Source organism: Schistocerca serialis, chromosome 7, assembly GCF_023864345.2.
Source record: "Schistocerca serialis cubense isolate TAMUIC-IGC-003099 chromosome 7, iqSchSeri2.2, whole genome shotgun sequence".
NCBI lineage: Eukaryota > Metazoa > Arthropoda > Insecta > Orthoptera > Acrididae > Schistocerca > Schistocerca serialis.
In genome coordinates this window covers 454528286-454556110 of record NC_064644.1, presented here as the reverse complement: position 1 = coordinate 454556110, position 27825 = coordinate 454528286, and the positions used below count along the sequence as shown (strand labels likewise).

The 27825-nt window shown below is 44.0% G+C and overlaps 1 protein-coding gene across 1 annotated transcript in view; it reads left to right on the top strand.

Annotated features, from left to right (window-relative positions):
• Nucleotides 1-27825, top strand: part of LOC126412306 (bumetanide-sensitive sodium-(potassium)-chloride cotransporter-like) — a gene marked incomplete at its 5' end in the record, with an annotated part of 214831 nt that overhangs the window by 157480 nt on the left and 29526 nt on the right. The window contains one exon of the mRNA XM_050081828.1: nt 18310-18467. Coding sequence (XP_049937785.1) covers nt 18310-18467 — 158 coding nt within the window. The remainder of the gene's footprint in view (nt 1-18309; nt 18468-27825) is intronic.

Sequence of the window (27825 nt, the reverse complement as noted above, 5' to 3'; positions counted from 1 at the left end):
CCTTCCACCTTTCAGCTTTTCCTTCTTTGCTTAGTACTGGGTTTCCATCTGAGCACTTGATATTCATGCAAGTTGTTCTCTTTTCTCCAAAAGTCTCTTTAATTTTCCTGTGGGCAGTATCTATCTTAACCCCCGTGAGATAAGCCGCTACATCCTTACATTTGTCCTCTAGCCATCCCTGCTTAGCCATTTTGCACTTCCTGTCGATCTCATTTTTGAAACGTTTGTATTCCTTTTTGCCTGCTTCATTTGCGGCATTTTTGTATTTTCTCCTTTCATCAATTAATTTCAGTATCTCTTCTGTTACCCAAGGATTTCTACTAGCCCTCATCTTTCTACCTACTTGATACTCTGCTGCCTTCACTATTTCATCCCTCAAGGCTACCCATTCTTCTTCTACTGTGTTTCTTTCCCCCATTCCTGTCAATTGTTCCCTTATGCTCTCCCTGAAACTCTGTACAACCTCTGGTTCTTCCAGTTTATCCAGGTCCCATCTCCTTAAATTCCCTTCTTTTTGCAGTGTCTTCAGTTTTAATCTACAGTTCATAAACCAATAGATTGTGGTCAGAGTCCATATCTGCCCCTGGACATGTCTTACAATTTAAAACCTGGTTCCTAAATCTCTGTCTTACCATTATATAATCTATCTGAAACCTTCTAGTGTCTCCAGGGTTCTTCGATGTATACAACATTCTTTCATGATTCTTGAACCAAGCTCTGTGCAAAATTCTACCAGGTGGCTTCCTCTTTCATTTCTTAGCCCTAATCCATATTCACGTACTACATTTCCTTCTCTTCCTTTTCCTACTGTCAAATTCCAGTCACCCATGACTATTAAATTTTCGTCACCCTTCACTACCTGAATAATTTCTTTTATCTCATCATACATTTCATCAATTTCTTCATCATCTGCAGAGCTAGTTGGCATATAAACTTGTACTACTGTAGTAGGCATGGGCTTCGTGTCTATCTTGGCCACAATAATGCGTTCACTATGCTGTTTGTAGTAGCTTACCCGCACTCCTATTTTTTTTATTCATTATTAAACCTACTCCTGCATTGCCCCTGTTTGATTTTGCATTTATAACCCTGTATTCACCTGACCAAAAGTCTTGTTCCTCCTGCCACCGAACTTCACTAATTTCCACTATATCTAACTTTAACCTATCCATTTCCCTTTTCAAATTTTCTAACCTACCTGCCTCCTTAAGGGATCTGACATTCCACACTCTGATCCGTAGAATGCCAGTTTTCTTTCTCCCGATAACGACGCCCTCTTGAGTAGTCCCCACCAGGAGATCCGAATGGGGGACTTTTCCCTCCGGAATATTTTACCCAAGAGGACATCATCATTTAATCATACAGTAAAGCTGCATGCCCTTGGGAAAAATTACAGCTGTAGTTTCCCCTTGCTTTCAGGTATGCTATGTGGTTTAATACTTGGTTTCATGTTCATCATCTATATCTGTGTCAGTTCAGTCTGTCCAGTATTGAAAAGGCAAGTTCCTCCTACCCCCAAACCTCACAGATCTCTTAACTTGTAAACATGCATAATGTAGTTTAAAAATGTAATTTACCATATGATGACCATTGCAGAATAGTTTTAAATAATCTTACCATCCAGTAAAATTTCACTACTGGTCAAATTTTACAAAGACAGTCACCTCAATAGTAATGCAAATAGTATTTTTTGAACCTCACAGAAAGTCAAATAGCTTTCAGAGAGAAGTGTTTCTATAGGAACCTTACATCTTGTAGCTACAATTGTTACAGAACAGAAAAGTCAAATTTGTTAAATCTACACAACCTAGCTACAAAGGCCTAATACTTGTATACTGCAGTTCTTTGCAGGTGTGGAGTTTCACATTACCTGTCTTGTGCTACATATACAAAATACAGTGCCTGTGTGCCCCCCCCCCCCCCCCCCCCCCAGGGGGCTCACAGTTCTTTTGTGAGTACGTGCTTGGCGAGCACAGGGCCCCGAGCTGTTGCAGGCTTCCTTCTTTCCAGGGCTGCATTTCCTTGCCCTTCCCCTCCTTTCCTCTTCTTGCTCCTTCCCCTTCACCCTCTCCTCTCTCTCTCTCTCTCTTATTGTCCTTGTTTATATTGGCCCCACTATCCTCCTGGTTATGTTGTTTTTGCAATTTGGTTTTGTTGCGTACTCACCTCATCCTTTTGGCTTTACCTGGGCCCCCTCTGGGGTTTGACCTCCATTAATAAATTTCTATTCCATAGTGTGAGCCACTTGGGGAAGAGCACCTTACCTAGTGTCTCCGACATGTGTCGTCCTGTTTCATTCCACCTATTCTTTCACGTCGATGTCTGATGCTAGGGTGCATAGCCAGCACGGTGACCACCCTGTGTGGTGGAGTCGCTATGTACCCTTTTGGTTGAGCCCCCTGAACACATAGGGATCACACTTCTGACCTGAAATGTGACCTCCTCATGTAAGCCTAGGAGTGGTTGCTTGACGTCCTGGAGCATCGGAACTCCCGGCAATGGCCGCCGTGCCAGATGGCTGGGTGGCACCCATGGGGAAAACCCCTGATCAGAGTGGGTGGTATCAGGGCGGATGCTATGCAAATGAAGTGCATACGGGTCCAGAACTCTGGCCGTTCTTCTGCAGCCGTCTCTCCGTGTGGAACTGATTCTTTTAGTGCTGCTTCTCCTGCCCCTTCAGCCTTCCCTTCCATGGCTACCCCCTGGGAAGAGGGCCAGGCCCATCGGCTAGAGGTGAAACCTTTCCCCCGCTATCTGGTTTGCATCAGGACTGATGGGGGTACTTTCACCAATACCAAAACCTTTATTTTTTGTGGAATACATTGAAGACAAGTTTGGCGAAGTGGACTCCCTGAGCAAGATGAGGTCGGGTTCGTTGTTGATCAAAATTGCTTCAGCTGCCCAGTCTGCGGCCCTTCGTGCCTGTAACCATCTTTGCACAATCCCTGTGTCCATTACCCTCCACCAGTCTCTAAATATGGTTCAAGGGACCTCATCCTTCAAACTGATGAGGAACTATGGGACAATCTCGGACGGCGGGGTGTTCACTTTGTTCGGCATGTTCAGAAGGGTCCTAAGGACAACCGCATTGATACTGGTGCGTTTATCCTGGCCTTTGAAGGGGATACCCTCCCTGAGAAAGTAAAGATTATGGTTTATCGATGTGACATGAAGCCGTACATCCCATCTCCTATGAGATGTTTTAAGTGCTTGCGTTTTGGACACATCTTCCTGCTGCTCGTAGGCCCCCTCTCTGTGGTGACTGTGGATCTCCACTCCATGAGGGGAGTTCCTGTGTTCCCCCTCCTGTTTGTGTTAATTGCCATGGCAATCATTCCCCATGTTCACCAGATTGCTCAGTATATAAGAAGAAAAAGAAGATACAGGAGTATAAGTCCCTTGATCGTTTAACCTACACTGAGGCTCATAAGACGTGTATGCGTCTTCACCATGTGTCCATGACGTCTAGTTATGTAGTTACATCTTCACCCCTTCCTCCCCCTTCCTAACCCCAGTCCCAAACCCCTCTCCTCGCCCCCTCTCCTATAGCTCCCACACCCTCTCCTCCAGGTGCCGCTCCCCCTCCCCAGCCGGAGAAGTGTCCCACTTCTTCAACGTCTGCCGGTCAAGGGCGCTCCTCCTGGGATACCCCTTCCCAGCACCTGTCAGGCCGAAGGTCTGCTGCCATGCGATGACTATGAGAACCATGGCCTGTGAGCCCCCAGGTCGCCCGATCTCTTCTGTTCCCCATCTTGCTGCAGTTGGCTCCTTTATGCCACACGGCCCTCCTCGATCTCAAACAGAAAAGAAGAAGAAACATAAGTCCTGGGACGAGGAGCCTCTGGTGTCAACAGAGGTCCCATTCCCGCTTCGCAACCCGATTCTGACTTGTTCATGTATGTCGCCCCCTCCTTGTCAGTGACGGGTGGTGACCTGGCAGCATGACTGGCTTTAGTCTGTTCAACCCCCATTTGAATCATCATTCTGTGGTTATCCAATGGAATTGTAATGGATATTACAGTCACCTTCCAGAGTTGAAATCCCTTATTTCATCTTACTCTGCAGCTTGTATGGTGAATTTTGCACAGAGCATAACTTAATCATAGCTAACACTTGGGTCAAGAATCATGAAAGAAGGTTGTATACATGGAAGAACCCTGTAGATACTAAAAGGTATCAGATAGATTATACAATGGTAAGACAGAGATTTAGGAACCAGGTTTTAAATTGTAAGACATTTCCAGGGGCAGATGTGGACTCTGACCACAATCTATTGGTTATGAACTGTAGATTAAAACTGAAGAAACCGCAAAAAGGTGGGAATTTAAGGAGATGGGACCTGGATAAACTGACTAAACCAGCGGTTGTACAGAGTTTCAGGGAGAGCATAAGGGAACAATTGACAGGAATGGGGGAGAGAAATACAGTAGAGGAAGAATGGGTAGCTCTGAGGGATGAAGTAGTGAAGGTAGCAGAGGATCAAGTAGGTAAAAAGATGAGGGCTAGTAGAAATCCTTGGGTAACAGAAGAAATATTGAATTTAATTGATGAAAGGAGAAAATATAAAAACCCAGTAAATGAAGCAGGCAAAAAGGAATACAAACATCTCAAAAATGAGGTCGACAGGAAGTGCAAAATGGCTAAGCAGGGATGGCTAGAAGACAAATGTAAGGATGTAGAGGCTTACCTCACTACGGGTAAGATAGATACTGCCTACAGGAAAATTAAAGAAACCATTGGAGATAAAAGCCACTTGTATGAATATCAAGAGCTCAGATGGAAACCCAGTACTAAGCAAAGAAGGGAAAGCAGAAAGGTGGAATCAGTATATAGAGGGTCTGTACAAGGGCAATGTACTTGAGGACAATATTATGGAAATGGAAGAGGATGTCGATGAAGATGAAATGGGAGATATGATACTGCGTGAAGAGTTTGACAGAGCACTGAAAGACCTGAGTCGAAACAAGGCCCCGGGAGTAGACAACATTCCATTGGAACTACTGACGGTCTTGGGAGAGCCAGTCCTGACAAAACTCTACCATCTGGTGAGCAAGATGTATGATGCAGGCGAAATACCCTCAGACTTCAAGAAGAATATAATAATTCCAATCCCAAAGAAAGCAGCTGTTGACAGATGTGAAAATTACCGAACTATAAGTTTAATAAGTCACAGCTGCAAAATACTTACGCAAATTCTTTACAGACGAATGGAAAAATTGGTAGAAGCTGACCTCAGCGAACATCAGTTTGGATTCTGCAGAAATGTTGGAACATGTGAGGCAATACTGACCCTACGACTTATCTTAGAAAATAGATTAATGAAAGGCAAACCTACATTTCTAGCATTTGTAGACTTAGAGAAAGCTTTTGACAATGATGACTGGAATACTCTCTTTCAAATTCTAAAGGTGGCAGGGGTAAAATACAGGGAGCAAAAGGCTATTTAAAATTTGTATAGAAAGCAGATGGCAGTTACAAGAGTCGAGGGGCATGAAAGGGAAGCAGCGGTTGGGAAGGGAGTGAGACAGGGTTGTAGCCTGTCGCCGATGTTGTTCAATCTGTATATTGAGCAAACAGTAAAGGAAAAAAAAAAAAAAAAATTCAGAGTAGGTATTAAAGTCCATGGAGAAGAAATAAAAAGTTTGAGGTTTGTCAATGACATTGTCATTTTTTCACAGACAGCAGAGGACTTGGAAGAGCAGTTGAACGGAATGGACAGTGTATTGAAAGGAGGATATAAGATGAACACCCACAAAAGCAAAACAAGGATAATGGAATGTAGTCGAATTAAGTCAGGTGATGCTGAGGGAATTAGATTAGGAAATGAGACACTCAAAGTAGTAAAAGAGTTTTGCCATTTGGGGAGCAATATAACTGATGATGGTCGAAGTAGAGAGGATATAAAATGTAGACTGGCAATGGCAAGGAAAGTGTTTCTAAAGAAGAGAAATTTGTTAACATCGAGTATAGATTTAAGTGTCAGGAAGTCATTTTTGAAAGTATTTGTATTGAGTGTAGCCATGTATGGAAGTGAAACATGGACGATAAATAGTTTGGACAAGAAGAGAATAGAAGTTTTCGAAATGTGGTGCTACAGAAGAATGCTGAAGATTAGATGGGTAGATCACATAACTAATGAGGAGGTATTAAATAGAATTGGGGAGAAGAGGAGTTTGTGGCACAACTTGACAAGAAGAAGGGACCGGTTGGTAGGACTTGTTCTGAGGCATCAAGGGATCACAAATTTAGCATTGGAGGGCAGCGTGGAGGGTAAAAATCGTAGAGGGAGACCAAGAGATGAATACACTAAGCAGATTCAGAAGGATGTTGGTTGCAGTAAGTACTGGGAGATAAAGAAGCTTGCACAGGATAGAGTAGCATGGAGAGCTGCATCAAACCAGTCTCAGGACTGAAGACAACAACAACAACAACAACAACAACAACAACAAGAGGCACCCATCCATTGCCAACCTTATTACCTTTGAATGCCTTTGCGCTAAAGCCCGTTACTTAATCAAACAGAGGAAATTGATTTGTTGGGAACGCTTTGTTTCTTCCCTCGGATCTACTGTCCCTATGTCACGGACATGGGCTACACTTCGCTCTCTCCAAGGTTGCCATGGGCAGTCCACCCTCCCAGGCCTTCACCTCCCGGATGGCCTTTGCATGGACCCATAGATTCTCACGGAACATCTTGCAACCCATTTTGCAACAGCATCAGCATCAGCCTCCTATCTGGCTGCTTTCCTTTGCCCGAAACTTGCGGGCCGAAGCTTCCGCCTTATGTTTTACCCCTTGTCAGTCAGAATCTTACAACGAACCTTTTACTGAATGGGAACTTCTTTCCGCACTTTCTTCTTCTCATGATGTGGCCCCTGGCCCAGACTCTATTCATAACCAACAGCTTCAACATCTCAGTGCTCCACAACGGCAACATCTTCTCCAGGTGTTTAACCATATTTGGCTCCAGGGTGACTTCCCTTCTCAGTGGAGGGATAGCATCGTGGTTCCTGTCCTTAAGCCTGGTAAGAATCCCCTGTTTGTCGAAAGCTATCGACCAATTAGTCTGACAAAGGTTGTTTGCAAGTTACTTGAACGGATGGTAGCCTGTCGGCTCAATTGGGTCCTCGAATCTCTGGATCTATTGTCCCCTTACCAGTGTGGTTTCTGATAGGGACAGTCTCTGATCGATCATTTACTTTGCTTGGAATCCGCAGTTCGGCAGGCTTTTTCCAGTGCCGCCATTTGGTTGCAGTATTTTTCGACCTTCGCAAGGCCTATGACACGGCTTGGCACCATCACATCTTACTTACACTTCATCAGTGGGGTCTTCGGGGCCCACTCTCGATTTTTATCTGCCAGTTCATGTTCCACTGGTCGTTCAGGGTTCGCGTTGGTACTGTTTTTAGCTCTCCAAGGACCCAGGAGAATGGCATCCCACAGGGTTCTGTATTGAGTGTACTTCTTTTCCTCATTGCTATCGATGGACTTGTGGCCTCCATCGGTCCTTTGGTTGCCCCTGCACTGTATGTGGACGATTCTTGCATTTGGGTTAGTTCCTCTTCAATGGCCTCTGCAGAGCGGCAGCTCCAGGGAGCTATACGGTGTGCCTTTGCATGGACCCTCTTACACGGGTTTCAATTCTCTCCTTTAAAATCGTGGGTGGTTCACTTCTGTTGCTGTACTACGATCCACCCCGATCCGTAGCTCTGTCTTGATGCACAGCAATTACCTGTGGTCCCACAGTGTCGTTTCCTGGGTCTTCTTTTCGACAACAAGCTCACCTGGCTGCCTCGTATCAGACTTTTGAAGGTAGGATGTTTCTGTAAACTCAATATCCTTCGCTTCCTTGCCCACACCTCTTGGGATGCAGACTGCTCCATCCTTCTCCGCCTTTATCAGGCTTTAGTGCTGCCTCGCTTGGACTATGGTTGTCAAGTTTATGGTTCAGCTGCTCCTTCCACACTGCACCTGCTGGATCCGGTCCTCCATCGTGTTATCTGTTTGGTCACCAGTGCCTTCCCTACTAGCCCTGTTGATAGTCTCCTGGTTGAAGCTGGGATCCACCCTCCCCCCCTTTCTGTTTGGCGGTCCCAGCTACTGGTTTCTTATGCAGTCACTGTCTGTTCCTCTCCCAGTCATCCTTCCTAGTCTATCCTGTTCCCAGACTATGGATGTCACTCACCTGATTCCCACCCTCAGGCGCGTTCACCAGTTTGGCTCCACCTTGTGTCTCTTCGCTGTGATTTTCAGCTTCCTTCTTTGTCCTGTCTCCCACACTCCCTCCCTAAACCCCCGCCCCCCATGGTCTTGGTTATGTCCTTGGCCCCAAATTCAGATGGATCTCCGCCGAGGTACAAAAGATGCCATTCCCCCGATGGTGTTCCATTGTTTCTTCTGCCAAATTTTATGGGAGTTTCAGGATGCTGTTGTTTTTTTACACAAATGGCTCTAAATCTGCTGATTGTGTGGGATATACCTTCACGTCCTCTGTTGGCACGGAAAATCATCTCCTGCCATCTACATGTGTGGTGTTTACTGCGGAATTGATGGCAATTTCCCAGGCCCCTATCTTTATTAAACAGTCCCAACACAACCACATTTTGATATGTAGGGGCTCAATGAGTAGCCTTCTGGCTATTGACCAGTGTTTTTCCAGCCATCCCTTGGTCTCGGCCATCCATGATCATCTCGCTGATCTTCACCGTGCTGCTTGTTCAGTTGACTTCCTTTGGGTCCCTGGCCATATGGGTATTCCAGGTAATGAGCTTACTTATCGTTTGGCTGGGGGAGCAGTCACTTACCCCCGTTCTCTGTAACCCCTCCTGCAGCGGATTTACGGCTTCACATCAAATTCCACTTCGCACAATCATGGGCCAACTCTTGGGAGGCTACCTCCTTGTCTAATAAACTTCATGCGATTAAGGTGACACCAGTCCCATTATGTTCTTCCTTGTGCCTCTCCCGAAAGGTCTCAACCACCCTGTGTCATCTCTATGTCGGCCATACCAGGCTGATCCATGGTTTTCTTTAGCGTAAAGAGCCACCTCCGCTTTGTGGTCGTGGAGCCTTCCAGTCAGTAGCCCACATTTTTGTGGAATGCCCCCTTCTTTTGGCTCTGTGTACTAAGTACAGACTTCCCCGCACTTTACCTTTAATGTTGGCTGACAATTCCTGGATGGTCGAACTGGTTCTCAGTTTCCTCCGTGAAAGAGGTTTGTGTTTTTGAGGTTTGTGTTTTTGAGGTTTGTGTTTTTGAGGTTTGTACTTTTGGGGTTTGTACTTTTGGGGTTTGTACTTTTGGGGTTTGTACTTTTGGGGTTTGTACTTTTGGGGTTTGTACTTTTGGGGTTTGTACTTTTGGGGTTTGTACTTTTGGGGTTTGTACTTTTGGGGTTTGTACTTTTGGGGTTTGTACTTTTGGGGTTTGTACTTTTGGGGTTTGTACTTTTGGGGTTTGTACTTTTGGGGTTTGTACTTTTGGGGTTTGTACTTTTGGGGTTTGTACTTTTGGGGTTTGTACTTTTGGGGTTTGTACTTTTGGGGTTTGTACTTTTGGGGTTTGTACTTTTGGGGTTTGTACTTTTGGGGTTTGTACTTTTGGGGTTTGTACTTTTGGGGTTTGTACTTTTGGGGTTTGTACTTTTGGGGTTTGTACTTTTGGGGTTTGTACTTTTGGGGTTTGTACTTTTGGGGTTTGTACTTTTGGGGTTTGTACTTTTGGGGTTTGTACTTTTGGGGTTTGTACTTTTGGGGTTTGTACTTTTGGGGTTTGTACTTTTGGGGTTTGTAATCTCACTCTGGTGTTGGGGCAAGGCATTGAGGGTTGGGGCGTCTCCCACTCTAAGCTGTGTTTGGGGATTCCCGACTCCCCTCTCTGGCCAAAATGCTCTTTTCTTTCCTTTTACTCTGTTTTTATCACTTTTTAGAATTAGATAGTCTCCTTTTCCCATACGCACTTCTACATTCTAGCAGTTGAGCGCGTTTAAATAGCACATGGTCTTGCCTCTACTGCTTCAGAGATGGGATGTTTCCTGCCTCTAGCATAGCCTTGGGGTTGCTCTCTTGCTGACTTCCCTCATTTATTTTTTACCACTGACGACATGACTGCACTTTTATGTTTTTTAGCCTTTTCCATTTTATCGTTCTGACTTTTCTGAGATGTCAAACTGTCTGAATGGACCACATTTGAAACAAGGGACTGATGACCTTGCTGTTTGATCCCTTCAACCCCAACCAACCAACCAACCAACAGTCTCTGTGGGTAAGTTTTTGATAAGCTGAGGTAGTCTACACCTTGAAATATAGTCCTGCATCTGTGTCTGAGCAGACATACATTATCTGGCCAAAAGTATCTGCATAAACCTATGCAGTATGGAATTGACCACTAGATCTCAAGAAAGGCAGACTGCCAATAGAAAGGGAGGCGAGGAGTATTATGTTGTCAGAGAAGCAGTAACAGCTGAACTATTGTGTCATGAGAGCTCAGCAACTTTCACCATGGACTGACTACTCATTGGAGGTCACCTGCATGTCAAATACATCAGGGACATTTCAGCTTTTCTAAAGCTATCAGTCTACTACTGGTGACGTGACTGAGAAGCGGAAATATGAAGGAACAATCACAGTTAAACCAGCACCTAGCAGACTCACGTACTGGAGGACAGGGACAGTCTAGTATTATGGAAGATTGTAAAGTCACATGAAATCAGCGGAAGGAATCACTCATGGGTTCCAAAGTGCTACCAGCAGTTCAGCTAGCACAGTTGGTGTGTCTCTGGAGTCAAAAAGAATGGGGTACAATGATTGAACGGCTCCTCATAAGCCACACATTCCTATAGTCAATGCTAAACAACACTTGAGGTGGTGTACTGAACAGTACATGACTGCAAATAAGTGATTTGGAGTGACGAATCATGCTATACCCTGTAGCAATTCAACAAAATAGTTTGGCATTGACGAATGCCTGGACAAAGTATTTGCAATCCTATACATCGCGAACAATGAAGTACATAGTAGTAGTAGTTGTTGTTGTGGCGGCGGCAGTGGTATTAGGGTACGGAGGGGGTGTTTCTCATGGTTAGGAAGTGGTCCCCTTGCTGTGTTTAAGATAGCACTAAATGTGGAAGGATATGAATACATCTAACACAATAGTGAACTGCTTACAATAGAGGAACAGCAGAGAGATGATTCTATCAGCATGAGAATGCACTTTGTCATAAATCACCATCTGTGAGTCATTGGTTTGGGGACAGCAACATTCTTGAAACTGGCTGACATGCCCAGAGTCCCAACCTGAATCCAATGGAACACCTTCAGAATGAGTTAGAATGTTGACTTTGCTCCAGACCGTAGCATCCAGAATGGGCTGCCATTTCTTCAGACATTCAGACACCTGTCCACAACAGAGTTAAATCTGTCATAAAGCCAAAGGGTGGACACATCCTATATTAATGCCCATTAATAGGTTTCCAAATACTTTTTATCGCATACCACTGCCCTTTTCATGTGACATGGAGGCTAAATATTATCAGGTTAAGCATTCAACCACACCCGCATGATAACACCGATTAACAGTTAAATTGGGATGAAACTTGCCATATGAAATTTAATTAAACTGCTGGATGTGATAGGTAGAAATGACCGACCAGGAAGAATAACAGGTCTTCTACCATATAAATAAGAATCTCTTAAGATTCATGTTGCTGCACTGAGAGAAAGCAGGTTGTCTTATGATAGGAGGACCAGTGAGTGCAACAGGATAATACTCTTTCAAAAAGGGAAAGACAAAGAGATCATTCCATATGCGGTGTCGGTTTTGCAGTTAAGACAAGCTTGATAAATGAGCTTCCTCTTGCAATTACGAACAGATCATAGCAATTCACATACCTCTCTGGAAACAACTAGACTGTAGTCTGAATAGCAGCAGATGAAGACAGTGCACATGAATATGAAAGTGGCATGACTAGGATTTCAACACAACCACATAAAGTAGATGGGAATAATGACATCTACGTTCTGTACATGAAGACCATGAATCCAGTTTGTCATTCAGAAATAACATTTGAATGATGGCTGTTTTTGTCATGACAGAAAGAGAAATCAAAACTACAGTTCTTCATCTGTGATACTGCTGCTTCCGGTGGTTTGGATCCCATGATTGTCATGTACATAGGGAATAGGAGGATTCAGGATAGCAGTACTCATCTCTATGCCAACCCTCCCTCCCCCCTCCCCCTTTCCCATGCAGTTCGCATCCAGGAGAACGGAAATATTTTCCCTCGGTTGTGCGGGATCGTACATGTCACACTCCTTGAGTCAGGAAATGGGCTTCTTTGGAGGAAAAACAACTATCCACATGAACAGTGCGATGGCACCTGAAACACCACAAACTGGTAGCACAGTCATCCTTGATGTAGCAGCAGCAGGAGGAGGATCTCTTACAGTGGTGCATGAGAAGACAACATATGGATGGTGTCTTCAAATGAGCTTGTAAGATAAATATAAATTAAAGTAAAAAAGAGTAATGCAGTCAAATTAAATCAGGTGATGCTTGGTGAATTAATTAGGACATGAGACACTGAAATTAGAAGATACACAGGGTGGACAAAAATACAGGAACACCACAAACACAATCCATTACCATGCCTATTCCTACCCCAAGATATTAGACGTAGTCTACCATGATGGCATTCGGATATTGGCTGGAGCGTTTTGGATCAGACCAGTTAAGTGTATTTGTGCAGAGGCTGATAGACTACTCTGGATTAAGTGTCATCTCATTCTGGCTCAACAGGCCCTGAAAATCTTGGCATTGCCTTAGTCATTATCATTTAGTGCAGTGGTCACACACCCGTTTTGAGCAGCTATTCAGAAATCAACCCCATGTGAACAAGCTATTTGGGATAAATACTACAGACTGTGTCAAGGATCTACATGGCCAGGGACAGAGCAAACAGCGGCTCTGGCATCTTCAGAGGCTCAAAGTGGTTTTATGCTTGATGCAGACAAGAAAGCTATAGTGCATTTAAAATTAGTTACAACTTTCGACAGTTTAGAACGCAGCAACTGGTGGGCGGCATAGTTGCCAGCTTGTGCTGAATGTGGAACCCTTAAAGGTCATTGTGCGTGAATGGCAAGCTGGCCTATCTGCAATCTTTCTCAAAGGATTTTAAGGAAACTATTCACGAATAAACTCTGATTCTCGCTTCCAGCTTCATTCATGAGCTTCGTAATGAACTGCCTATCATTTCATTAATGGTCATAGTTAATGTGATATTTTAATGTTAGGGAAACTAATGTGCAAAATTCTTAGTTTGTAGTAAAAATATGGGTAGCCATGAACTTGGCTTAAGTGTGTGTTGGATCGTATGTAGCTGCGTCTGAAATTTAGATAACATATTTAATTATTCTTTAAACTTAGCATGATACTGTTATCTGTCTCCAGTGTCAAGAAAATGGAATGTATGTATAGGCCTCTGTCATGAACACACACGTCAGTGAAAAAACCAGAATAAAATATTAATAAATCCCTCAGATCTCATAAATGGTCAGAGATACTGAAACAAGCTTTTGGCAAATGATACCACACAAAGATAAGAGTATAGGGGTACAGGAAAATGATATAGGTGACACACCAGCCAAAGAAGCATGTTGGGATGGTGTTGTGTGTTGATACGCCGTCTCCTTGCATGTTATCATCTCATTGTCTGACAGACGAATCATGCGTAAGGGGGGAAACTGAATAGTTGGTGGTGGAAAACAAACTGCAGTCTCTTTGACCAACCACACAGTCCTGGCTGACTTCGTGCCAACCTCACCATGGCAGAAAATGCTGTTCAGCAAACTGTGCACAGGACTTTGTTCTTTAACGCACAGTTTACTCATCCAGCAAGAGGATCCATAATTCTGTGAAGTTTGTGGTGTGTGGTTTTGATTCCACATATTTTCACTACATGTCTTATATACTGGCTCAGGGCAGTCCTTGGTTTGGCTGTATGTCTGCCTGCCAGCCATTCTTGCCAACACTGATACCAGTGTTACATGAGTTCTTAAATTTTGTGAACTGTCGAGCCCCATCTCTTAAGTGCTGGGGAGGGAAGGCATACATTTATGTGTTAATGTACTATAAACTATTCTGCATGTGTGAACAGCCCATGCCATCCAACCCCCCCCCCCCCTCCGCCCTCCACCCCCCACCCCACACAAGAATGACATGCTGATCTATCATTAGGGCACTGTTGACCATGATGCTAAATGTCCCACATCAAAAATATCATCACCCATCATCATCAATAATATCAAGATTTGGTGACTGTAGCAGCCAGAAGAGATAGGGCTGTCCATCCTTGTGCTCACAAAACTAGTCATGAATGATGCGAGCTGTGTAAACAGGCCCTATTGTCTTGGAACATAGCATCGCCACTGAGTAGCAAACACTGTACTATGGGATTAGCCTGGGGCTCATGGAATATCACGATATGCTTGTCCAGATCATCATCAAACCCTCCCTTGAAACACCCAACACTTTGGCTACCTTGGATATAAAATCACTTACCATACAAACACCAACAATCTGCAATGTTTGAATTCATTTAGCTGTGACATAACGAACACACAACAACACAGAATATTGTTCTGACCACGACTGACACTTGCAACGTTCTGACGACATGGAACAGGTGACATTTATGGTAAAATACAAAAGCACAACCAGCAGACTTAGCTAGCATATGCATTTACATTCAAGCATACATTTCTCTCACTGTTTCCATATTTTTACCCAACCCTTGCAATTTCTACCTGGACAGCAAAATAACTGATAATGTAAGAAGAGGAGGATATAAAATGCAAACTAGTGATAGCATGAGAAATGTTCTGAATAACGGATATTTGTTAACGCTGATCATAAATTTAAGTGAAACTTCCTGGCAGATTAAAACAGTGTGTAACTACCTAAGGTTGGATAGCTCAGGCTGTAGAGAATTTGGCCAGTTTGGGAAAAGTTCCCAGGTTTGTTTATCAGTCCAGTGCACAGTTCTAATCTACCAAGAAGTTTCAAATTGGCACACAGTCTGTTGCAGAGTGAAAATTCATTCTGGTAAATTTAAGTATTAGGAAGGCTATTCTGGCAGAAAACCGTCCTAAGCAAAGAAGGTAAAGCAGAAAGGTGGAAAGAGTATATAGAGGCTCTACACAAGGGAGAAGCACTTGAGGGCAGTATTATGGGAATGTAAGAGGATGTAGAGGAAGATAAGGAGGGAGATATGATACTGCGTGAAGAGTTTGACAAAGCACTGAAAGACCTAAGTCGAAACAGGCCCCGGGAGTAGACAACATTCCATTAGAGCTACTGGTAGCCTTGGGAGAGGCAGCCATGATACAGCTCTACCATCTGCTGAGCAAGAGGTATGAGACTGGTGAAATGCCCTCAGACTTCAAGAAGAATATAATACTCCCAACCAAAGAAAGCAGGTGTTGGCAGGTGTAAAAATTGTCGAACTATCAGTTTAATAAGTCATGGCGGCAAAACACTGACACAGATTTGATACAGAAGAATGGAAAAATTGGGGAATATCAGTTTGGATTCAAGAGAAAAGGAACATGCAAGGCTATACTGACCCCATGAATTTTCATAGAAGATAGGTTAAGGAAAGGCAAACCTAAGTCTATAGCATTTGTAGACAAAGAAAGCTTTTGACAATGTTGACTGGAATACTCTTTCAAATTCTAAAGGTGGCAGGGATTAAATACAGGCAAAGGCTATTTACAATTTGCACAAAAACTAGATAGCAGTTATGAGAGTCAGGGGGCATGAAAGGGAAACGGTGGTTGAGAAAGGAGTGAGACAGGGTTGTAGCATATCCCAGATGTTATTCAGTCTGTTTATTGAGCAAGCAGTAAAGGAAACAAAAGAAAAATTCGGAGTAGGAATTAAAGTCCTGGGGGAAGAAATAAAAACTTTGAGATTTGCTGATGACATTGCAATTTTGTCGGAGACAGCAAAGGACTTGGAAGATTAGTTGAATGGAATGGACAGTGTGTTGAAAGGAGGATATAAGATGAACATCAACAAAAGCAAAATGAGGATAGTTGAATTAAATCAGGTGATGCTGACGGAATTAGATTAGGAAATGAGAAACTTAAAGTTGCAAATGAGTTTTCCTATTTGGGAAGCAAAACAACTGATGATGGTCAAAGTAGGACAGATTTAAAATGTAGACTGGCAATGGCAAGAAAAGCATTTCTAAAGAAGAGAAATTTGTTAACATCAAGTATAGATTTCAGTATCAGGAAGTCGTTACTGAAAGTATTTATATGGAAGTGAAACATGGACAGTAAACACCTTAGACAAGAAGAGAATAGCTTTTGAAATGTGGTGCTACAGAAGAATGCTGAAGATTAGATGGGTAGATCACATAACTTATGAGTAGGTACTGAATAGAACTGGGGAGAAGAGTAATTTGTGGTACAACCAGACAAAAAGAAGGGATCGGTTGATAGGACACATTTTAAGGCATCAAGGGATCACCAATTTGGTACTGGAGGGAAGCGTGTGGGGTAAAGATAGTAGAGGGAGACCAAGAGATGAATGCAGTAAGCAGATTCAGAGGGATGTAGGTTGCAGCCATTATAAGGAGATGAAAAGGCTTGCACAGGATAGAGTAGCATAGAGAAATGCATCAAACCAGTTGTTGAACTGGACTGAAGACCACAACGGCGACGACATTTTTGTAGAGCGTAGACTTGTATGGAAGTGAAATGCAGTACCACAGAATAAAACTGAAGATTAAATGTTTAGATTGATTACTGGAGAGGTACTGTATTGAACTTGGAAGAAAAAGCTCTAAAGCACAACTTGACTAAAAGAAAAGATTGGTTGATAGAGCACATCCTGAGGTGATTTGGTAATGATCAGAAATGAGGCAGGTAAAAGCTGAGAGAGAGAGAGAGAGAGAGAGAGAGAGAGAGAGAGAGAGAGGGGGGGGGGGGGGGGGAGGCTTAAGTATTCCAAGTGGGTTAAAATGGATGTAATTTGCAGTAATTGCACAGAAATGAAGACACTTCCAGTGTGGCTTCAGCTGGCAGTGAGTCATGTGTGTGAGGGTTGCATATTTGTGTGCATGTGTGTGTGCGCGTGCATTCATGTCGTCTATTTTCAACAAAGGCCTCGTTGGCTGAAAGCTTATTTATGAAAGTCTTATTGTTGTGCCTATCTGTGACTCAGCATCTCCACTATATGGTGAGTTGCAACTTTCCGTTTCATAATATTGTTACATTCCATCCTGGATTTTCCATTGTTTAATACTTTTGCAGGGTAGACTAGCATGGAGAGCTATATCAAACCAACCTCCGGACTCGCCACCACCACCACCACCACCACAACAACAACAACAGCAAGGGAAAGTATTGAGGAGGAGGATGAATAAGATAATTTCAATAACTTTTTTGTGGGGGGGGGGGGGGGGGGGGTTGACCACTGCTAGTGTTAAAGAAACAGTCTAAATAAGTCAATTTTAATGTTGAATCTATTTTCAGTGCACTGGTGTTGCATAATTTATGCTGAACTGATCACTGCAGAGGCTATGCTTCTACTTTATGGGTTGGTTGATTTGAAACTATCCTGCAAGGATGAAAGGGCAAGAAAATTGTGGGGGAGGGGATGGGAGCTTGAAAATTGGCCTATGCAATCCTGGGTACAAATGAAATTGAAAAGCTCTCTTTCGAGAAAACTGATTTAATAGTACAGTTGTTTGCTGTGGGGTCTACACAATTACTATTATTCTAGGCTTCAAGTGACACTGTTTGCAGCACTGGTGTAAATTGGTTAAATTAGAGCTGGGAATAATGTGCAGACTACATAAAATCTTCCTTAACAAATTATTGTTATTTTTCATTTTTGTCATAATAAAACCATCCCTGTTTCTGAGGTTCAAAATTGATAAAAGTATATAATTAAAATTTTGAGAAATGTTTATATAGATCAATAAGTTTGTGTAGATCAATAAAGTTTAGAATAACTTTTGTGGCAGATGTTGAGAAGTTTAAGATATTGCTATGATACTCACAAACAAGTCCTTTCCTATACAAATGTTTCACAGGCAAGTTGGCGTGATAGGTTTTTAGTTTACAAAGGAAGAGGTGGAAACATTAAAAGACACTTTGATTCAGACTATTTGTATGTACTTTAGAATAGTGTTATGTGCTAGTGAAGAATTGTGAATGTTCAATCATTTGCTAATTACATGTTTTATATGATGAACAAAAAATTTCAACTTCTAAAATACATTACGTTTGTTATATTTACAGTATGGCAAGCTTGCTGGCAAAATTTCGAATTGATTACTCAGATGTGAAAGTAATAACAGATATAACAAGAAAACCGCAGGAATCAACATATGCTTTCTTCAATGAGCTCATTAGTGGCTTTAAATTGGCTGAGAATAATCATAATACTGGAGATGGTGGTAAGTAATGTGTAAATACTTTGTAGTGGGTTGATGAAGTAAAATAAGGAAAGCACTCATGTAGGATAAAAGTACAGGCAAAAGATTAACATGTCTCTACAGCATGTTTGTTTCTGTATAATTTTTCCCAAAGGCTTTTGTGTTGAATATATCTGACTAACAAGGGAAGCAAATTGAGACTTATGAAACATAAATGGAAATGGCAGCTTTAATGTCTGTTAAGGATCATTGATTTCTGTAACAAATATTGTGCTTCAAAAATAAATGTTCCATAGATTCAAACAATCTTTCCCACCCCTCCCACAGTGGTATTCCACCATCCACTGAACCTACAGAACATACTCGCCCATCCTTACATAACCCCTGCTCCTAACCCCCTTACCTCGCCCTGTAATAGACGTAGATGCAAGACCTGTCTCGTACATCCTCCCACCACCACCTATTCCAGTCTGGTCACAAAAATCACCTATCCCATCAAAGCCAGGGCTACCTGTGAAATCAGTCATGTGATCCACAAGCTGAGCTACAACCACTGTGCTGCATTCTATGTGGGCATGATAACCAACAAGCTGTCTGTTCTCATGAATGGCCACCGACAAACTGGATGCGCTGCCAAACATAACATCCTGTATTTCAATGACTGCTTCACAGCCTGTGCCATATCAGTCCTCACCAACACCAGCTCTGAATTGCGCAGGTGGGAATTTCCCTGCAATACATCCTACATGCCCGTAACCTTCCTGGCCTCAACCTTCATTAGTCACTGTCCTCACCCAATCAGCCCCTTCCCTGTTTCCATTCCACCACTACACAGCCATCATTCCTCCATCACACCCAGTCTTTTTACAATCCCCTTTTCTGCTACGCCCCCTCCCCTCTCCTCTTCTCTGCCATCCAGCTAACCTGTAGCACTTCACAGTCTGCCACCCCTACTGTACCATCCCTCCCCCTCCCCACACCAGCCTCCTCCTTACCCCCACACAGTCGCCACTCCCATCATGCACTGCTCCCCCGGGAGCTCACCACTTTTTGGCGGGTTCATGCTTGCCTACCACAGGGCCCCAGCATTTGCAGCATCTTTTCCCTCCCATGCTGCATGTCTGTCCTCTTGCTACTCTTTTTCCCCTTCCTTGTGGAACATATCTGGGGTGTTATTGTGAATGTTCTACATTGTCTGTCGCTGATGTAAGAACAGTCTCACCACTGTTTTTCGCTCCCTTTTCCTTTCTGCATTTCTTTTCTTCCCTCGTTCCTCCGCTTCAGCATTTGAGATTCCTTTTTCATTTTTTTCATCTTTTCCCTATGCACTCCTGAAGGCTGGCCCATGTGTCTGACACATAACAGGTGATAGAGTAACGTGTAATTCCCAGGCCCGGGTAGACAGTTAGGATTTGCATGTAGCCCCTGGTACAGGCCAGGCCCAGAGAGTGGTGATTGCCTGAGATGCAACCGTCTAAAATTTCTGATTGGTCCTTCTGTCGGATGTCAGAGAGATGTGACCTGAGGTGTGAACAATCATCTAAGGTAGGTGTGCCCCCCTTGTGAAGGGGCCCACAGTTGGAAGGAGTGTGCCATCGAAAACACTGGCAATCATGAGCCAATCATCTTCACAATCACCGTCTATGAAATGTAAATGTAATGAGGCTAATGATTCAAAGTCCGTTCCCGATGCACCGGGGTTCCTCATGATATCATGTACTGAAGACGTTCAGTCCTTCACCATGGTAAATTCATTTATTATTCAGAAAGGTGTTGTTGCAATTGCCAGCCCGTGAAATCCTGCTCTCATTTATGGAATGGCACTTTTCTCTTGGAGAGTACTTCTGAATCTCAAGCACAACTGCTTGCCGCCTCACTTCTCCACTGCTACCCTGTTCGTGTCAAGGCCCATGGAACTTTGAATTCTTCCCATGGTGTTATTTACACTAGGTTGCTCAACAGTTTAACTGAGACCGAAATCCAGTCTTACCTCTCTGATGAGGGTGTCATTGCCGTCCATCAGGTGATGAACTTGTAGATTCCTCCTTAGTGCCCACCCGCTCTCTTTTTCTCACCTTTGATAGAGTGATGCTTCTGTCCAAGATCAAAGCAGGCTATGAAATTATCACAGTCCGGCTTTACATTCCGAACCCAATGTGCTGCTACCAGTGTCATTTCAACCCACTAGAATGTCTTGTTGACACCCAGCCCAATGTGTAACCTGTGGTAGGGATGCGCACGAGGGCAATTGTCCGCCTCCTTCTCCCTGCTGTATCAACTACAATGGTGGCCATGCCGCATCCTCTCAGTAGTGTCCCATATATCTTGATGAGTGGGCTGTACAAGAGATGCAGGTGAAGGAAAAAGTGCTTTACTCAGTCACTTGCAAGTTATTGGCTAGTCTCAAACCCTGTGCTCTCCCGTCTGGTACCTATAGTTCTGTTTTTGTTATCCCTCGCTCCATGAAGGACATGACCACGCAGACATGTGACCTCTTCTCTGAGCAGCTCTGAGGTTGTGAAATCACCTAGTGTCAAGGTAGCTTCACCATCCCTGCGTCCAACTGTGCTCCAAGCCATCAGACACCCGACTCAAGAGGCGAAGCCGCCGGCTACACAAGACGCTCTTAAACGGTGTAGCCACATGATACCTTAGCCCGTCCGGCCTCTGTATCACCAGTGTGCACCACCAATCATTTTTCAGTGTTTGACTTCACAGACTGTCAGCACAAGCAAGCCAATGCTTGTGTGGACCCTATGGAGCAGGATCCTACTGCTTCTGTGCCTTGTAGCAGTGAATCTTCACAGGCTGTCACTTGGTAACTGCCGAGGTGACACCCCTACATCTCTTCCTCATCATGACTCGCCTCCAATGGAACATTTGTGGCCTTTGGTGCCAGAAAGAGGATTTATGGGTGCTTTTAGCATCGCAGTGTCCCTTTGTACTCTGCCTTCAGGAAATTAAATTGCACCTTCATGACCACTTTGAGCTTTCGCATTTCTTCCCGGTTTGTTTTGACCTTCCCCCTGAGGTCGGCATTCGACATCAAGGGGTTATGCTGCTCATATGGGATGACATTTAAGTCAACCCATTTTCCTGATTACCCATCTTCAAGCTGCTGCAGTTCATCTTTTCCTTCCCCACCTGACTTTCCCTCTGTACCATTTATATCCCTCCATCATTCGATGTCACCATTGCAGACTTCCTTCAGCTTATTGGGCAGCTACCTCCCCACTCCTCCCCCCCCCCCCCCCACCCCCCACCCCACCCCCACCGCGCATTTCTGCTACTCGGTGACTTTAATGTGCATCATCTCCTTTGGGGTTCTCCAAGAACCTATCAGAGATGCGCCTCTTCTGACTTAACAATGGAGCGCCCACTTTCCTTTCTGACTCCTTGCACACCTATTCTGCACTACCCAGTTGCCCATCATCTTCAGTGATCCATTCTTTTTATGCCTACTCGAGTGACCATTTCCCCTGTGCTATCTGTTTGCTGACTCCTACCTCACCTGCGTGCACCCAAACAGAAACTCACTAAGGCTGACTGGTGGCTTTACTCCTCTCTGGTGACCTTCGAGGAACAAGATTTCCTCAGTTGTGATGACCAGGTGGAATATCTCAGAAACGTTATTCTTATGGCTGCAGAACATTCCATTCCTTGCACTTCTTATGTGTCACTCCGTGTCCCAGTCCCTTGGTGGACTGAGGCCTGCCATGACACAATCCGCTCACAGAGGCGTGCACTCTGCGTTTCATTATAAATAGATGCACGCAAAGTGTTGTCGCGTTCTTTGTTATACAAAAAAGCTTGCTGGATTACATTCACTAGTTCTTTTAACAGTTCCAGCCCTTCCTCTGTTGTGTGGGCCAACTTCTGATGGCTCTCTGGGATCACAATCAATTCGCCAATTTCCAGCCTGACAGTAGCAGATGGTGTTATGTTCCCAATTGCTATTTCCAACACCCTGGGCTGCCATTTTGCAGATGTTTTGAGGTCTTCCCACTAGCACCATGCCTTCTTCCATCAGTAACAAGCTAAGGAGCCTCGGGCAATACCCTTCTCTTCTCAGAATATTCAGTGCTACAGTGCCACCTTTACTACGAAGGAGCTACATCATGCTCTCAGTTCATCCTGATCCTCTGCCCCAGGGCCAGAAGCTGTCAACATTCAGATGTTGGAGCACCTTCCTCTTGCGGTCAAGCACTTTCTGCTTAACACATACAACCGCATCTGGGCAGAGGGCACATTTCCTGAATGCTTGCATGAAGACACCGTCATACCCATACCTAAGCCTGGTAAGGACAAAACCCTTCCTTTTAGCTACTGCCCCATCTCTCACCAGCTGTGTTTGGAAGGTGATGGAATGTATGATTCATGCCTGGCTGATACGGTGGCTCAAGTCTCCCAATTCACTTATGAATGAATGCACAGTGTGGATTTAGAGTGCGGCGTTTTGCCATTGACCATCTCGTTATTTTGTCCACCCACGTCATGATTGGTTTTCTGCACAAATCCCAGAATATGGCAATGTATTTTGATTTGGAGAAGGCCTAAGACACCTGCTGAAGAACTGGTATCCTCCATACACTTTACATGTGGGACTTCCATGGCTGCCTGCCCTGTTTCCTTCAGGAATTTTTAAAAGACCGAGTTTTCATGGTGTGTGTGAGTTCTGCCTTGTCAGACACCTTTATCCAGGAAAATGGTGTGCCTCAGGGTTCTGTCCTGAGTGTCATCCTCGTTGCTGTCACCATTAACCCTATAACGGCTTGTCTCTCGCCACGCATCTCTGGCTCCCTTTTTGTTGGCGATTTTGCCATCTATTGCAGTTCTCCATGGACCTGTCTCACTGAGCTGCATCTTCAGCGATGTCTTGATAGTCTTTACTCCTGGAGCATCAACTATGGCTTTTGTTTTTCCACTGACAAAACCATTTGTATGAATTTCTGGCATCGAAAATGGTTTCTTCTGCCATCTTTACAAATCTTGGGCCTTGTTGCCCCTCTGTTCGTTCAAACTATGAAATTCCTGGGGCTCATGCTCGATAGGAAACACTATTGGTCCTCCCTTGTGTCTTATCTGTCAGCCCACTACGCAGTTCCTCAGTGTCCTACGTGTCCTCAATGGTACTTTCTGGAGTGTTGATAGAAACACCCTCTTCTGTTTGTACCGGTCCCTTGTACATTTGAAACTTGACTATGGGTGCTTTGTTTATGCGTCTGCACATCCATCCCTCTTACGCTGTTTCAACATTCTCCACCTAGCCCAGTTGAGTGTCTGTATGCTGAAGCTGCTGCCTCCTTCTTCGATGATTCATTCATCGCCAGTATGGGGCACGTCCCTCTTCTCTGTTACCTCCTGGAGTCTGCTTTTGCTATGGTGGCTTAACTTCACACTACATGCAACTTTCCCAGTGGGTGTGAACCCTTCACCATCTTGGCTTCGTGAAGTGGCCCATGTTAACCTTGGCCTTCTTTCGCTTCCTAAAGACACTACTCCAATCTCGATCTAAAGCCTTCAGTTTCATGATCTTCGCATGGAACTTCACAATACTACCTTTGTTTATGCTGATGGCTCTTGGACTGACAATGGGATTGGGTGTGCCTTCATCATTTGTGCCTGTGCCTTTTGATATTGGCTTCTGGCACACTGCTCAGTGTTTACAGTAGAGCTCTTCGGCCTGTATCAGGCCTCGGAGTACATCAAACGACTCCAGTTTTTCAATTGTGTCCTCTGCTCAGACTCGCTTAGCTTCCTTCAAAATCTGTGTGTGCTGTACACCGCCCATCCCTTAGTGCAATGGGTCCAGGAAAACTGCCACTTACTCATTCTTGGTGGAGCCACTGTGATGTTTAAGTGGGTTCCTGGTCATGTCGGTCTGCCATGAAACGAGGCTGTTGACATTGCTGCCAAGGCTACCATTCCTGCACCTCAGCCTGCTAGTTCCTGTATTCCCTCTGATGATTTCCATGTTGCCATCTGTCAGTAGGTGATGTCCATTTGGCATTGCTAATGGTCGTCTCTTCACGGGAATAAGCTCTGGTTTATTAAGCCTCTCCCAGCGGCTTGAACAACCTCCTCTTGGCCCTCCCACCAGGAGGTCATTTTAACTAGGCTGTGTATTGGGCATTGCATTTCTAGCCATCATCATTTGGTAAGTGGCGCTACCCCACCACTTTGTACACATTGCACCCAAGTTTTAACTGTCTGCTGCTTCCTGACGGAATGTCCAGTATTTAACTCTTTACTTTCCCGCTTGGATTTGCCATCTGAGTTATCGGCCGTTTCAGCAAATGACGCACGGGCTGTTGACCACGTTTTACTTTTTATCCGTCAAAGCAATATGGCAAAGGTCATTTAATTTTTAGTTTCGGACCTCCGTTTCTGTACGGTGTCTTTTTTAGCCCTTTCTTCAAGTTCCTGTTTTTAGCTGTCTTCTCTTATCTCAATTGGGATTGACATATAGTTGTTTTTTAACTCGTCTCTGTCTGTGTGTTCTATAGTTTTGACTTGGGCACATATGTTCCCAGTTGTTCTTTGCGCCCTAAAGCAAAACAAAACCAAATCGTGCACTGGTGCTGCTGCTTGCAGTGTGGTTTCAGTTGTCTGAGCTGCAGTTGTGCGTGGGGGGCGTGCATGGGGGCGTGCACGCTTGTCGGTTGTTGTTGACGAAGGCCTTAACGGCCAAAAGCTTTATTTGTGACAGTCTTTTTGTGATGCCTATCTGCGACTCAGTATCTCTGCTATATAGTGTTATTTAGAATAACAATCAGAAAATTTTCATAGCAACATGTAAAGGTAATTAACAGATAAATTTGTGTGTGTTCATGAAAAACCATTTTACCTCAGTTGGCTTACAGTGATGTATTTGAGTTGTCATTCTGCATTTGCCTTGAACTTAGTAAACATCCACTGCCAAAAATAAGTAATGGTAGTAACAGTTACCTTATCTTGTATGTACTACAAAGATGGGCCACCATGAATATTCGTAGAATGAGTGAAAATACTGAAGTGCAGTGTTTCCTAAGTTACAGCGAACAGTGTACAAATTTTCTGAAGTAAGCACATAATTTTTAATTACTTGGGTACAGTTAAGCTGTTCATCACTGTGACTATTGTGTTCCTCCATGACAGCTGTGGATACAATCTGGATATCTGGGTGAACAAAAATAGCACCTACATATCCATGTGGTCTTCCTACTAGTCGAGGTCTACAACTTGGCCAAGGATTTTAGCTTAACTAGGCTACAGCATTGATGCACGCTAGAAATGAATTCTGGACAGACAGTAATGCATGCTGAAGTTCATCTGGCCTTATTGCAGCATTGGTCAATGATGGCTTTGGGAGTCACTGTGTTTCCTTGCAGAACTTTCCCCATATATAAGAAGTAGAGAGATGTTAAGTCTGGTGAGCATGCAGGCCATTTTGTATTTGCCGAATGACTAAACCTATGTGTAGAAACCCACTGGTTACTGCAACTTCCAGCCACAGTAGACGTAAGTTGGGTTACTGTGGCAAGAGTATAGCATGCTGACAATCAAACTGGTGCACCCGCAACTACCTGAGGTGGCTACCATCACCTGGTCTCCCGTGCATGTGAAGAACTACTTGACGACACCTGATGGGGATAGCGTATGTAAAATCCTTCAGCCTGTTAATGATTTAGAGATGTGTAAATACCTAAACTGTATTCTTGTTGTCACTCTGAGCCATTAAATTTTAGGTTTTTTACAACCGTGTTTTTTTCTTGTGTTCCTACTTGGAACACAAGTGGCGATGAGTGAGGCTCGAATTTCCATGGATTCTAGATTCTGTGGTTTTTCTGCCTTTTGGTTCTTCCATGGAGGGTTTAATTATGTCACTTCTGCAAAGCAGCAGGTGCATATGGCGCTGTTGGAACAGTTGTTGGCTACGTTGACCCGTGCTCAGCTGCTGGTTTTTCACCCTCCAATATCCCTCATCCATCCCAACCTCCAAATGATGGATCCGCAGAAGATTGAAATGCTTATGAGAAGTGGCTTCTTCACCAACATTTCATGGCATTGAGTGGTTGACAAGGTGGTCTGTAAAGCCCTTTTCTTATTGTGGATACACCCTCATATGTATCACTTGATGTGCCACATAACTCCTCTGCAGGAACTAGCATCGCTTTCTTTCGACAATGTGTGTAGTTTGCTGTCCTATCATTGCAAGCGTATGCATGTGGTTCCTGCATGTGTTGAATTTCACCAATGTCACAAACAGCCACAGCAATTGTATTGAGCTTTGGCGGCCAAGCTTCATGGCCTCAGTTGTCAGCTTGTGTCGGTTCACGAAGGCTAAATCTCAGGAGTCTTAGGCGGACACCATAGTCGGATGCAATCATGTTTCATGCAGCCTAGGTGAGTGGCCTGCCCCAAGTGGTAATGAAAATTTGTTTGGGTTAGATATATTTGTTGTTTTTGCTTTTCCTATTACCATGTGGTGGAACTGGTGTCAAATCAAGGATTGGATTCTTTGTGTTCGGAGTTTTTGATTTGTTTGTCTCGGGAATAGGTTGTGCTAACAATTTCACAGCACACGTCACCCTCAACCTGCCCTCACTTTTTTGGGTGTAAATGGTGCCAGTAGCCTTACACCACAAGGTTAAGATGGAGTTGGGCTGCTTACTATCATTGGGAGTGATTAGACTGATTTCTTTAAGTAAATGGGCTAAGAATTTAGCAATCATGAAGTCACGTGGTCGACTTCAGCTCTGTGGCACTTTCAAGGTCACCATTAATGCATAGTCTGTTACAGACACTTAACCACTCCCACGCCTGGAAGAGTTGCTAAAAAAAATTGGTTTGGGGCCAATTCTTTTCGTCTAGGCTAAAGCTGCCTTCAGATTCCATTGGACAAAGCTTGCTTGGGATTAATACGCCTTTCAGCCTCTATCTGTATAAATGGCTAATTTTCGGGTTCACTAGTGTGCCTGCCATCTTCCAGCGTTCTTTAGAACATGTTATGACTGTTGTCTGTCATTGCATTAACTCTCTTCAAGGCAGATACTACCGAACTACATAACATCCATTATTTGTTTACTGTTCTACATGCCATGTGCCTCGAACGTAATCTCACTAAGTCTCACGTTTTACAGCCTTCTGTTGTTTATTTGTGTCATGACATTTTCTGGCAGGGCATGTGTCCTGTGTAACAGTGTGTCACTGCCACAACAGCTTTGGGCTGTCTGTCTAATATAAGAGGACTCCAGGCAGGCATTCCTTGGCAAAGTTGAATACTATCACAAGTTTATTTCCAGGATGGCTACTGTCACTCTCCTCTTGCATCTGTTGCTTCAGAAACATGTGCCTTTTGTTTGGTGTGCAGTTTGAGAGACTGTTTGTGTGCAGCTTA